General features: G+C 35.5%; 1 protein-coding gene across 3 annotated transcripts in view; it reads right to left on the bottom strand.

Moving 5' to 3' along the window:
- KCNK10 (potassium two pore domain channel subfamily K member 10) overlaps positions 1–15,117 on the bottom strand; it is a 202,995-nt gene that overhangs the window by 17,226 nt on the left and 170,652 nt on the right. For all 3 annotated transcript variants that reach the window (XM_007472674.2, XM_007472675.2, XM_007472673.2), the window contains exon 5: positions 8,180–8,366. In XM_007472674.2, the coding sequence (XP_007472736.1) occupies positions 8,180–8,366 (187 nt within the window). The remainder of the gene's footprint in view (positions 1–8,179; positions 8,367–15,117) is intronic.

The raw sequence follows: 15,117 nt of genomic DNA, 5'->3' as shown, positions 1-15,117 counted from the left end.
CAAGGTCTCATGGGAAAGGGCGAGTATCTGAAGATGGATTGGAACTCAGGTCTCCCTAATTCTAAGTTGAATGTTCTATCTACTATGACTTGCATGTAGGGGATAGCAAGTAAATCAATCTGGTTGGATTCTAGAATTCATAAAAAAGAATAATGTGCAGTAAGTTCAGAAAGATATGAGCTGGGACCATATTGTGGAGGAGTTTGGAAGGTTGAATAGAGAAGCTTGCTTTGCATCCTAGAGATAAAAGAGCGGAGTCAAGCTTCTTGTGCAGGGAAGTAACATGATCAGAATTTCAAGTTTTAATTCTGAGCTATTCAAAGGAGTTATGAATCATGAAAACTAAGCAAGGGGTGAAAGGATTTTAAAATAAATAAAGTCAGCCATTTTTACTCCTTACACATCGCAGAGAAGGAAATGATCATTTCTGGGATGGTATATTTAATTGTAGAGGGCCTTCATTGTAAGCTTGATAATTAAAATTTCCATTATGTGTGGGTATTTAAAGAATTCCTCAAGGGTCTGGCCACATCCAGTGCCATTAAGTTCATGCTGATAGGGATGAAACTAGACCAGTGATTTTAATGGTGATGGGAGGGAACTACCTGGTGAGGAAACTCCCCCTACCAATGCAAGTTAGCATTTTCTCAGTAGCTTAAAGCCTTAGAGATTTGCCTAGAGCACTAAGGAATTCAGTCACTATACAAAAGGGGCAGAACTTGAACCCAGGTCTTCTTGGCTTTGCTAGCTATCCACTATACTGTTTCAAAGGTAAAGAGTTTAAAAGGAGGTAAAATAAATCAGGGTGACGGAAAGGATCCAGACATGAGATCTTATCTATATAGGGAACTTCCCTGAAATTTAGTTATAGAGAGATGCTTGGATGTGATGGCTAAGCCAAATGGAGAGAGTTCAGGATCTGAAATCAGGAAGGCCTGGATTCAAATCTAGCCTCAGATACTTACTAATTGTATGACCCTGATTGAGCTACTTAATCTCTACCAGCATCAGTTTCCTCAATTGTAAAATGGGAATAAAATAGCCCCTACCTTTCAGGGTTATTATAAGGACCAAATGAAATCTTTTCAAAGTACTGAGTCCAGTGCCTGCCATAGAGTAGGTGCTTAATAAGTTATTGACTGGTTGATTGATACTTCCCTTTGTCCTGGGAAGTGGTTCCACAATTGCTGCCAGTGTTCTAAAAATTAAAAATCCAAGCTTCCCAGAGCAAATAACAAGTTCCCACAATTCATTTCGCCACCATTCCCTTTTCTCCCAACAATCTTCTCGAGGATTCATTCCAGAAGCACGTTATTCCGATTCCTGTTCTTCATGACCTTCCTAGGCTCCTTCTCTTTGGGATCATCCCACCCACCCATAAGGTTAATGTTGACCTTTACATCCCTTTTACCCAATAACAAGGGCCACTAGGGTGTGCTAGAGAATAATGCAATTAGTGCCCGTTCTCATCCCTACTGAACTGGGTGCTTATTCTCCAGAACCCCACTAAATGGCATCCCCTCAAAATCAGGCGGCAAGATAGTGTGACAGCAGCACGGCTCAGCTGGGGATACATTCAGTTGATAAAATCAACCATCAATTAATTCTATTCACCCAGGCTAGCAGAACAATCTTCCTGATAGAGAACTTAGCTGTGGAGCAACATCCATGAACTGCTATCAGGCCAAAGCATGTAAGCAATCAAGCATCTACTGAGTTTTTATTTTTAAATGATGTCACCTGGTTTCCCCAAAGCATTTGTAGTATTGCTATATGTTAGCAATAACAAAAATCCAGCCTTTGTTAGACATGCATTCTTTCTGATAAGTCCCTGGAGCTTTACAATAGACCCTCAGACAAAAGGGGTCTTTGTCTATCTAGAGACAACAGTAGGAATTGAGGTCAAGCTCAATCAGTGGAAACTTTCAGAACACTATGGAAATAGGTTCCTTATGAGTGCTTTAAGGTTTGTAAAGGGAGAAAGATAGATGGTAGATAGATGGATAGATAGATGGATGGATGGATGAGTGGATAGATAGAGAGACAGATAGAGAGAGAGACAGACAGACAGACAGATATAGGTAGATAGATAGATAGACAGACAGACAGACAGACAGACAGACAGACAGATAGATAGATAGATAGATAGATGGATGGATAGATAGATGGATGGGTAGATAGATAGAATGAAAGACGTAGGTAGATAGACAGACAGACAGACAGGTAGATAGATAGATTAGATATATAGATAGATATATAGATAGATAGATAGATAGATAGATAGATAGATAGATAGATAGATAGATAGATAGATGGATGGGTAGATAGATAGAATGAAAGATGTAGGTAGATAGACAGACAGACAGACAGACAGGTAGATAGATAGATTAGATAGATAGATAGATAGATAGATAGATAGATAGATAGATAGATAGATAGATAGATAGATAGATAGATGGATGGATGGATGGATGGATAGATAGATAGATAGATAGATAGATAGATAGATAGATAGATAGATAGATAGAATGAAAGACAAGTAGATAAACAGACAGGTAGATAGATAGATAGATTAGATAGAGAGATAGATAGATGGATGGATGGGTAGATGGGTAGATAGATAGATAGATAGATAGATAGATAGATAGATAGATAGATAGATAGATAGATAGATAGATAGATGGATAGAAAGCTAGAAAGAGATGGATGATGAATGGATGGATAGATATAAAGAATTATGTTTTTATCTTAACTATATATGTTATATATAATCATGACACAGATTATAGTAATATATATGAATCTATGTATATATGTATGTATGTATATGTGTGTATGTGTATATATCTTAATCTCACTATAATCAGTGTTTCGTGGCTTAAGCCTGACTCAAGAAACCAGATCAGAGACTATTTTAGGGAAACTTTGAAGAGTCCAAAAAAAAAAAAAACTTTTTTTCTTTGAAATAATCATCCTAAGAGCAGCTAGATGGCTCAGTGGTTAGAATTCTAGGCCTGGAATTGGGAGGGCCTGGGTTCAAATCTGTCCTCAGATACTTCCAACTATGTGATTGAGCAAGTCACTTAACACCATTTTTCTAGTCCCCGCCCTGCAATCTTTGAGTAGTTACTAAGGTAGAAAGTAAGGGTTTAAAAAGAAAAAGAAATAACCATCTTAAAAAAGGGTCACTAAAGCATAGGTCACAACATTTATGTCAACCCACCTATACACAGTAAACACTTGGTGAATGTTTGTTGTCTACTTGAAGATCATAAATTTTAGCTGACAAGGAGTAGGGATTTGGGTTTTTTGTTGGTTGGGTTTTTTGTTTGTTTGTTTGTTTTGTTTTGTTTTTTACATTTTTCAAATGTGCCCTTATAGTCATAGTAAAACATGGTAAAAACTGAGCATATTTAAATATAGGTCATCTTGATTAAGGAATCAGAGATGTAGGACTAGGTCAGTGATGGGCAACCTTTTGAGCTTGGTGTGTCAAAATTCACCAAAAAACTAAGCATAACTCGGGTAGTGTGTCACTTTGAGAAAAAAAGCAACATAATTTCATTATATTTATAGTTTAAATAATAAAATGTATAATTGCAATATATAACTGTATTTAATAAACCAAAAACTAATTATTTAACGTACCTGTTTAGTTACTTCTTTGTTCATTTGTCTGTCAGTTTCTTTTATTGGTCTTGATATTATTTAACTTGTGTGGGGTGCCGTGAGCTAAGATAAGTGAGGGGGAGAGGAATTCTTTAACTAACCTGTCTATTAGTGACTTTTTTGTTGATGAATTTCATTGGCTAAATCTTCAATTAAGATTGGTATTTTGTACACTTCAAGCCCAAGCAAGCACTACTAACTTCATCTGCCAATCTGTTTCTTTTGTTGATTTTGATATTATTTAATGCTGAGAATAAGGTCTTACAAAATAAGGTATTACAAAAATATGTAGAGGACACAGAGGGGTGCTAGTTCAAAGCCAACAGGGCCCAGCCCAGGCTCCAGCAGCAAGGCCCACCCCCTTTGTTCCCCTGCGGAGCCCTGGTTTGGTCCACCTGCCACAGAGGATCACAAGGAGATGGAGGAGCCTGGATCTGGGAGAGGTGGGCGCCCAGGGGGGCCGGGGACATGGAGGAGCCTGGGAAACACGGAGACACTGCCCCACCCACCAGGTGAGCAGCACTCTGGGAAGCGCACCCCATGGCAGGTCGTCCTGGGCTCTGCACAGAGTGTCTACACTACACTACAGCAAATGTTTTATCCTTGGCTACTGCATCAAGGATGAAACATCCTTCTTGGTATGTGGCCCCATACTTCTCTGTATGCAGCTGTATGTCATTGAAAATGCCTACATGTGTCAGTGCTGACACGTGTGTCATAGGTTCGCCATCATGGAACTCGGAGGTCTTTGGAAGTCTCTTTCTTTTATATACCAGGAAACTGAGGTGAAGGAAATTTAAGTGATTTGCCTAAGATCTGAGAGAGCACTTAGACCAAATTTCTCTGATTCTAGTACTTGTGGGTTTTCCACTGTAACATGTTGCTATAGGCACAGATATATGTACTGGACAATATTTATGTAGATTTATTTATACAGGGAGGAAAATAGTAAAGACATATTTAAGGACAGTGATTGAAAGGAGAAATTTTTATATACTACCACTATACGAATGATTTTTTTAAATTATATATTATTTTTTAAAATTATATATAAAATTAAATATATATATTATATATATTTAAAATTATAGTTGAAGGTCCAAGAGTATGTTTACCTTTGTATCCTCAGCATTACATAGTAAATTCTTAATAAATACTTGTTGACTATTAATTGACAGAATAATTAAACCCACAAAAGGTTTTAAGACAAAAAGTCACTCTCAGCATGCATCTATATTTTCAATAGAATAATCATTCTAGAATTGTTCCAGCTGTAAATATTAGTCTGACTTATCAGCTAATGATGCAATCATGCTACCTTATAGACTTGCTGCAAGTTATTGATTTTCCAGAAAATTCTAGTCCAAACTATCCTCTAAAATCTTTGCCGCTAAGCATATAGAGATAGTCTTTACAAACTAGTCTCATGTAAGTTATGCTTTCTAATACTTAAATGCATTTATGGAATCATTATAAAGTCAAAAGATAGTGAAAAAGCTGCATTTTACCTTTTTAAGAAATATTGAAATTTTCCATCAATGCAAATATTTATAGTTATGAAACCACACCTATATTTGTAGTGATTAAAAATCAGATTGAGGTATTCACGATCTTTTTTTCTTATTTCTGATGCATATTTTTTTACCTAGTCACCCCCACACCCAGCTTTTTACAGGTCTATTCAAACGAAACCTTTCAAATGGACTTTGTCTGAATGCACAAAAGGAAAAAAGGGCAATTGACAATTTGGACATGAAGAGTGTTTTACACGTAAAATCTATGTTAGATTGCTTACCATCTTAAGGAGGGGTGAGAGGGAGGAAGGGAGGGAAGGTGGGAAGGAAGGAGAAAACTTGGAACTCAAAACATTTTTTAAAATGAATATTAAAATTATTTCACATGTAAATAAAGACAAATAAAATATTATTTTTAAAAAGTGTTTTAGTTGATCATCTCACCTTTCTAATTATTAGTGATAGACCTAGGCAATTAAGGGGAAAGACTGTTTTATTTATGTCGAGTGGCCTGAAGTTCCAAGCAACCCAGTGGGAGTAACTACAAAGTAGAATTCCCTAATGTGTCCTCTTGGACAGGCAATTAGAAAGCAGGCTACAGTGCTGCTTTTTATTGTCTATCCTATAGCAACCTTCTTATAATTTCCTTCTAGAAAGCTTTCCATAGAATAGATCACCTATTATTGAGTTGTCCTAGCCAATTCATTCCTGGGGTCAATCAACAAGTAATTATTAAGCACCAATGTGTCAGCCACTATACTAAACTCTAGGACACAAAGAAAGATAAAAAAAATAGTCTCTGCCTTCAAGGAGCTTACATTCCAATAAAGGAGACAAAATGATATACATAATATATACATAAATAATATATACATAAATTGGTACATATGACTAAAATAGCATGCAGCCTTTGAATTTTCTGCCCTAATATTTAGCCAATGACCAGTAAGGACAGTGATAAATAACATTCGAGTAACTAAAATAAGTGTTTAAATGATAGTTATTTTAATGATGAGAAAGTTTATTTTCTAGTGTGAAATTAGTTAACTATTAGAATGACCCCTAGTGGATGAAACTGAAACAAGAAGGAAAGAAATAGAATGGCCAAATCCTCCCCCTGTTAACTTCTAAAGACACTTAGGGTAGATTCAGAAAAGAGGTTAAACCCTACTTTATTATCAAACTCTCCCTCCTGAGGCAGATAAACTTGATGGTAATCTTTTTTAAAAAATCTCTTTTAATAAAGTATCTTAATGGAATTTGATTAGAGGGTTACTGCTGTCCTGCTCACCACAAATACATATTCAGTTGTAATTCTTGCTATGACCCCCATTTCAAAGTAGTCTCAGAAGTCTATAAGCTGGGTCAGACTGTCAGCAACATCAGGATGCAGATAAATCAGCCCAGAAGTCAAATGATCCATTGCAATCAATCTTAGAAAATATATTTAGTAGATTGTGTTAATTCCTGACATAGAAAATGAAAGCCATTGTTAATTGATTCAAGAAGTACTAACAGTTGACTTGAGGATATCTTATTCATATTACAGTTGTTCACTTATTGTGAGATCACTGTATCACAGATTTTAAAAAATATCTCTAATTTTGCATCATATTTTTGCTATATCTTGGGATTTTGTGGATGAATACCATTCTGTACACAATGGAAATGAAGTATACCACTATCACTTGGGCAAGTTTGCCACCATGAAATTGTACACAGAATATTATTGGCTGATGAAAGGCGACCAACCACAGTGCTATGTTCTTTATCCTGGTTGCTGATTGGCTAAGAGATTGTAGCATTGGTCTTTTTGCTCTCCTGCTACTTCCTAGATTTTCATCTTTGGGGAGGGGAGAGTGGGGGTCTCTGGAATGTAATTCACATGATAGGTGAGGAATATATCTATTATTGAATGGGACTTTCTCTTTCTAATATTTCATCCTCTATTTTTTATTGGTTTATAAATATTCTATTAATTTCATAGGTTTGTTTTATATTCTGCTCTTTTCCTGAAGGTATTTATCAAAATTAATTTCTTTTTGCTGATTCTCTTGAGTTTTCTAAGTAAACTATTATGTCATCACCAAATAGACATAATTTTGTCTCCTTTTTGTTTTGGTTTTTGTCTGTCATTTCTTTTTCTTGTCCTATTGCTATCTCTAGTGTTTCTAAAACTATGTTAAATAATAGGGGGGGGGGTGGAAAGAGGCATCTTTACTAACTATTTTTACTAAGAAAACTTTTAAGGTTCTCCTTTTGCAAATAATGGTAGCTTTTAGTTTTTAATGTATACCTTTTATCATATTAAAAAGTGGCCCTTCTCTGCCTATGTTTTATAAGGGTTTTAAAATATAAATGAATGCTGTCTTATTTCAATAGTTTTTCTGCATTTATTGATGTAATTGGGTATTTTGGGATGTTTTTTATTTAATATGATTCATTAATGTGATTCATTATGTAATTCCAAGAATTGTCTCCCATATGTTAGATTATCCTTGTTTCCTTGAATCCAACTGAATCACAATGAAAAATTTTCTGAGTGAATTGCTACAACCTTTTTACTGGAATTGTATTTAAATTTTTTAATCAATATTCATTAGTGATATTGTCTACAGTGTACTAATAGAGTTGGGAATTTAGGATTTGGAAGGAAATTCAATTCACTCATGCATAATTCATATGATTATAAGAGAAATAAGCTTTATAGATATACAAAGCTTGCTTCCCTTCTACTGTGGAGACTTGATACTGTTTGCATCATCCAAGATTATGGATTTTAAATCAGAGTATGCCACTGTTATTGCTAGCCACAAAGAATCACTGATATTCTGAGTCATTCTCATTGTCACTTTCTAAAAAGATATTTAACAAACACTTTGCAAAAACTTCATTAACAGAGTTTTCTAATCCTTCCCTTTAATACATATGCATGCACACAAACACATGTGTGCCTCTACACAGAGGCAAGTCCATTTGAATTCCAGACTTCTTACCTGCCACATAATCACCAAAGCCAACAGTGGTCAATGTGACAACCACAAAGTATATGGATTCCAAGGCTGTCCATCCCTCAATGTACTTAAAAATGACCGCAGGAATTGTTACAAATACAATACAGCCTGCCAAGATGAATAGTATGGTTGAGATCACCCGGATCTTGGTCTGACTCACTTGCTTTTTCTAGAAAAAGGAAAGAAGAGAAGAGGATAAATCAATTTCATCATCTGTGATTTAAATGTCAGAGACAGATCGTGTCTTGTAAATACCCTGAGCCATTTCATAACTTCTTCCTTCAAACAGATTTCTTAAATCAGAAAATTCAAGAGTTGAAAGGGACATTGAAATCCATCAATACAACTCTTATTCAAAATATTGATACTCTCTATAATATCTCTGATTGATATTCATTCAGCCACTCTTTGACTGTTTCTAGTGATGGAGAACTCACAAAGAAGCCCATTCTACTGGTGTACAACTCTAATTATTAGGAAGCTCCACTACCAATCAAAGGCCATGTGGAGTAAGTAATCCATTGAAACAATAACTTTTCAAACATCTGAAGAGAGTGAATAAATATTCTCCTTCCTCTCTAATCTAAATTAAACATTTCCTTAAAAATTTTCTTCAACTAGTAGAATTCCAAGAAGAATATATATTTATGTGCTATGTGTTTCTGTGTTCTTTATATAAAAATGTGGTATCAATCCATCACTGATAATATACAAAAAAAGCATTTACTAAGCACCTTCTATGTGCCAGGAACTTATGTTAGGGACTAGAGTTGCAAATAAAAAATAAAACTACTTGCCCTTACTATAGAGATAGCCATCTACTTCCAGAGAAAGAACTATTGGAGTCAGATGAATGTGGATTAAAGTATCGCATCAGTGTATTTATGGTTTTATTTGGGAGTTTTGGTTTTGTATGAGTATGCTCTTACAAGAATGACCAATATAGGAGTATATTTTGAATGACAATAAAAAGAATATTAAAGAAAAAATGAGTGTTATTGCTAATTAAATTAGACAAGGCAGCCTTGTGTGTAGTCTCAAGAGTCAAGGGTACCACTCAAAACAAACTATCATGATGACCCACCCTCTCCATGACTATAAGAGTTACTCTCAAGGCAGAATGATAGAAGATTACCAGCACAAACATTATATACACTGTCAGACATGGATTTTTTACTTTTTCTGATTTGTTACAAGAAAAATCAAAGGAAATAAGAAAACACATTTTAAAAAAAGTAGAAAAACAAGACAACTTGTTATTCAAATTTGAAAAATATAAAGTTAGAGAGTTGGATTAGATGATTTCCAATATTTTTTCAAGCAATTTTCTGTGGTTCTTCTATTGGAAAGAAAAACTTAAAGAAATGCCTGTCCAGATAAGGCTATCCCTGTTTGGTCAGATTAATAAATGCTTTGCAGAAATGCTCAAGAAAGATATTTCATAATTCTAAGAGCAACCAACCAATTAATCCATCAAAATGCTAGCTGAGAGAATGATTATGTCTTAGAAGAGTAAAGTTCTATGATTTGATTTTCTACAATCCCTCTTCCTTCTTTCTTTCTTTCCCTTCTTCCTAACAAAGAAATCTTCCTAATATTTTTACAATGAAAATATTTATGGAAAACGTGAGTTATGAAGAATTTTCTGTGCCTATTTCACAAAGGCGTATTATTTTATGTGCCTGAAATTATGTCATAATCTCCCTATATATATTCAATATTGAAATAAGATGGATATTTTCAAGCAGTAGCTGAGAATAGCAGATTATCTGTTTGAAACATATCATTCCTACTAGTTCTTTTTGATCTATATTCCTAAAATGATATTCAAAAAGAAATCTTGATCATCTTCATTAAAAAGGAGATGTATTTAAGATTTAATAAAGTACTCAACATTTATCAAGGTCCAGGGAGAATGATTTATGACAAATGATTTGTCCAATTAGCTAAAACAAAAAGAAATAAATATATGTCCACTTAACAATTTAACATGGCATTGATGTAGACTCATTTTGGAAAACAGTGACTACCAAAAAGAAACAATAACTTATTTTTTCATGGTGCTTTAATGTTTCCACAAGGTTTTTACATTTCATTTGAATCTCACAACAACCCTATATAAGGAAGTAAAATAGGACTTTCTCCCCATTTCTAAAAGTCATAATCAAGATGAGGAAAATGAGACTTTGCCTCTAGGCACCAACATATTGGAGTCAGACAGATTGTGTACTATTCACCCCAAGGACCATCGTCCCTAAACTTGTTCTGTTACTCCACTGCCCTACATCAACATAGCTTTCCTTTGCAATGATTCCCTCCCTGCCCCATTCCTAATAGCTATTCAGTTCTTTTTGCCCCAGGTAAAAATATTCTGAGTTAATGTCCTGCCCATAACACAAATCAGGAAAGTGAGGACTGGAGAAATAAAGTACCCCAAATCATGGAGCAAGGCAGAGCCAAGATTTGAGCCCAGACCTTATGATTCCAACTCCAATGCTCATTTCACCAGACCATGCATGTGATACACATATACAGCAAGGTATAAAAGACATGATAAACATAGGAGAATTTTTCCCCCAGGCCATAAATTTTCTTGGGAAGGTTGCTGAGCCTGCTTAGAAATATAGAACTCTTTTTATTTGACCTTAAAAAAACTTCTGCCATGGACTTCATCATACTAAAACCACAGTGTTTTATTTGCCAAGTGAATTCTAATTACTAGCAATGGTAACATCATTTTATTTTCCTCCATAAATCTTCCTCAAATACATAATGAAATTAAAATTAATTAGGTGTTTGGGAGACACTTGTTTAGTAATAAATTAGGACCTGAATGCAATCTAAATCTGAATGAGGCTGAGGCTTGCAAAAGAGAGTTACAGGTACAAAGGAAGCTGACATTCCCCAAACTCATCAAGACAACAGAAAGGAAAGCCATAGGGCAAAACATCTGGGGAAATTGTAGCAAGGATTAGATTACTGCTTAGACTCTTGATTATCCATTTTGTAGATTATCTGCTCGAGGACTAATAGTTCACATTTGTATAGCACTTCCTTTACAATAATGCTGAGATGCAGGTAGTACTAGTATTATTATTCCCACTTTATAAATAAAGAAGTCAAGGCTTAGGGAGTTTAGGTAATTCATTCAGTATCATACAGGTAGTCAATGTCACAGCCAAGACTCAAACTCAGGGTTCCTAATTCTAAGTTTAGTCATTTAACTGTGTAATAAAATTTTATCATCATAATTTTGCTTTTACCCCAATATTAAGCAAAATTCTAAACTAACAATGGTTGGTTCAAATGGCGTCTGCTCAGGAAATGGAAAGAAATTTTAATAGCAGATTTTTAAAGAATTAGGAAGCTATATCTGTTGTATATATTCCCATTTCTATTTATAATACTTACAAACATACATGTCCACTACTCCCATGCTAATTCAGCCCCTCATTTACATTTCAACTTTTGCAACAGTTTGCTAATTATTTTCTATGAATCTAGTTTCTTTTCCTTCCAATCCATCCTTCACAGTAATCCAAGTCATCTCCCTAAAATATAGTTGTGATATCACACTCCCGTCCCCACTTACAATTTTTCAAAACTTTTCTACAACCTACTAAATAAAGTACAAAATCCTTAGCCTGACATTCAAAGTCTTTCTCTTTTTGGTCCCAACAGAGCCATAACTAGTAATTCTGTGCCCCTAACAGGGAGCTCAAATCATATGTAGGGTGAGGAAGAAATGTTCCCTTTAATCAATTTTTAAGACAAATTTAGAAGGGGAAGGCACAGGCAAGGAACTCTAGGACACAGGTTTCATGGAAGGGAGTGGAACATACAGACTCTTTTACTTACTGTTCCTGTGAGTGGAAAAGATGAGTAAGAGACAGAATGAGATAGTCCAGGAAGGAGATCATCTGGGACAAAGGTACCAGGATAAGGAAGTTGAGAGCTTCCTATTTTGTTTTTGTTTTTAGTCTTTTTTCAAACATTCATTTTTTAAAATGAGTTCTAAATTATATCCCTCCCTCCAACCTGAACTCCACCAATGAGAAGGCAAACAAGATGATATCTATTATACGTGGAAAGTCATGCAAATATATTTCCATAGTAGCCATGTACAAAAATAAAAGTGAAAAAGTGTTTCAATCCGCACCCTCTCTAGAAATGGATAGCATCATTCACCAAGAGTCCTTTGGAATTGATCAGGATAGCATGTCTTTTAAATTATTAAATGATCATTATTAAAATATTGCTATTACAGTGTCCTCCTGGTTCTTTTCACTTCATATAAATCTTCTGAGATTTTTCTGAACCTATCTTTATTGCATAGTAAAGCTTCCTATTTTAGGTAGTTTTAGATTACAATGTGTTAATCTCAGTTGTTTTCTATAACATTGGAGTTAAAGTGTTGCCCTAACCCTCTTAATTTCCCTGAGGCAAGCTCCTACTGCTCCACTCTACTCATAGCTGTACCCCACCTTTCTTTTCCAAATACTACTCCTATATTCTATTTCCCAAATATTCCCCATGATTTTTTGCCCCTTTACTTTTGCTCTCTCTATTTACTCTCTCGCAATGCTCTCTTTCTCACCTCTCTTCCCCCTGGAACAATCTCAGTTCCACTTGTGCAATCTCAAGCTGGAAAGCCTAATCAAGTGTCATTTCCTCTGTGCCTTCCAAAATTCTCTCAGCTATAAGCAATTAATTCCTCCTCTGAATTATTATAACACTTTGGATCTTGGATAAGTCATTTAAACCTTGTGGGCATGAGCTGTAAAATGAAGGTGCTGGATTTGACTAACTCCAAAGGACCTTCCCATTCTAGTACCAGCTGACTGTATGATCTGATTTCTCATTTCTCTTTCAAGTTTTATCCAATATGAGGGCAGCTAGGTGGCTCAGTGGATCGAGAGCCAGGCTTAGAGAGGGAAGTCCTGGGTTTAAATCTGACCTCAGATACTTCCTAGCTATGTGACCCTGGGCAAGTCACTTAACCCCCATTGCCTGGCCTTTACCTTTCCTCAGTCTTGGAGCAAATCCATGTATTAATTTCAAGGCAGAAGATAAGGTTTTGTTTTGTTTTGTTTTTAGAGTTATATCCAACGTTAGGGGCAGCTAGGTGGTATAGTGGATAGAGCACAAGGTCTGGAGTCAGGAGGACTTAGATTAATCTGGCCTCAAATACTTCTTAGCTATGTGTCCCTGGGCAAGTCATTTAACCCTGATTAGCTAGCCCTTACTGCTCTTCTATTTTAGAACTGATACTAAGACTGAGGATAAAGGGTTGTTTTTAAAGTTATATCCAACAATAGAGGCATTTATGTGTATATTTTCTTTTTCCTTCTGAACTGTAAGCTCCTTAAAGGTATGGATAATGCCTTATTCATTTTTTTTTACGTCCCCACCCCAGTGCTTGGCACATTAGCAGGCACTTAAAAAAATTCTTCAATTGACTCCCAATACTATACAATAAACATTAAACTTTTCTCCCATATAGTAGGTGCCAGAAATCCAAAGATAGAACAAAAAGGCCCCTGTCTTCAAGGTTACATACATAAGCACTACTAAATAAATGAGGACCAAATGAGATATCATGGATAAATTACTTTGCAAACCAGAAAGTGTTTGTTTTTTTTTTAAACCCTTACCTTCTGTCTTGGAGTCAATACTGTGGACTGCTTCCAAGGCAGAAGAGAAGTAAGGACTAGGCAATGAGGGTCATGTGACTTGCCCAGGGTCACACAGCTGGGAAGTATCTGAGGTCACATTTGAACCCAGGATTTCTCATCTCTAGGCCTGGCTCTCAATCCACTGAGCTACCCAACTGCCCCCAGAAAGTGTTTTTAAGATGCTAGTTGTTCACTGTACACAGTAACTGAAACATTGTGGGACAATCAAATGTGACAGACTTTGCTATTAACAGCAATACAATGATCCAGGACAATTTTGAAGGACTTTTGAAAAAGAATGCTATCCACCCCTATAGAAAGAACTGTTGGAGTTGAAATACAGAAGAAAACATACGATTTATAATTGTTTATATAGGCACATAATTTGGGGTTTTGGTTTTAAAAGATTACTCTATTACAAAAATGAACAATATGGAAATAGGTTTTGAGTGATAATACATGCATGACACAGTGGAATTGCTTGTCAACTAGGGAAAGGGGGAGGGAAGTATGAATCATGTAACCTTGGAAGACTTAAATTTGTGTAAAATGTGTTACTGAAATAAAATAAAGGAAAAAATTTTTAAGAAAAAAATGCTAGTTGTTATTGTTTTTAGTTTGATAATTTACTGTTCTGGCTATTCCACCTTTCTGTTCTCCACCATGATGCTGAAAGAGCCGATAAGAATATGACAGATTTAATGAATTTTTTTAGATAAAGTGACAAACTTATCTCAGAAATTCTTCTCAGTATCATCCAGATCACACATTTACATCACCTCTGCAGTGGTTTCATTTCCACAGCGTAATATTGTCTAAATATTTTTCCAATATTACCAGTTCTGGAGCCAATACTTATATCCTCTGTTGAGGAATACTCCATGATATCTAGTCTCAAATTTTACCCCTTTGTTTCTAGATCATTGTCCCTTCTCCAGCCACCCTCATAATAGACAAATCCTTCCCTTTCTTTTAATTCCCTCGTTTTCAGCAAGAAAACATGGTTCTTTTTCTTCCTTTCTTCTTCTATTATGCTGGCTGTACCAACTGAGTCTATTCACAATCTCTGAAGCATTTCTATTTGCCCTTCTATTAATTTTCTCTCCCCTCCTCCCTTTCAGCTTTTCATTATCCTTCTGAAACTACAGGGAATTGCAGATGATACACTAGATATTGGCATCTGACTAAGGTATTGCTCTGAGAGGCAGTGAGCTTTCATCTCATTTCACCACCCCTCTCAACCCC

This window comes from Monodelphis domestica, chromosome 1, assembly GCF_027887165.1.
Source record: "Monodelphis domestica isolate mMonDom1 chromosome 1, mMonDom1.pri, whole genome shotgun sequence".
NCBI lineage: Eukaryota > Metazoa > Chordata > Mammalia > Didelphimorphia > Didelphidae > Monodelphis > Monodelphis domestica.
The sequence above is the reverse complement of the archived record's forward strand: the minus strand, read 5'-3'. Positions and strand labels throughout refer to the sequence as shown.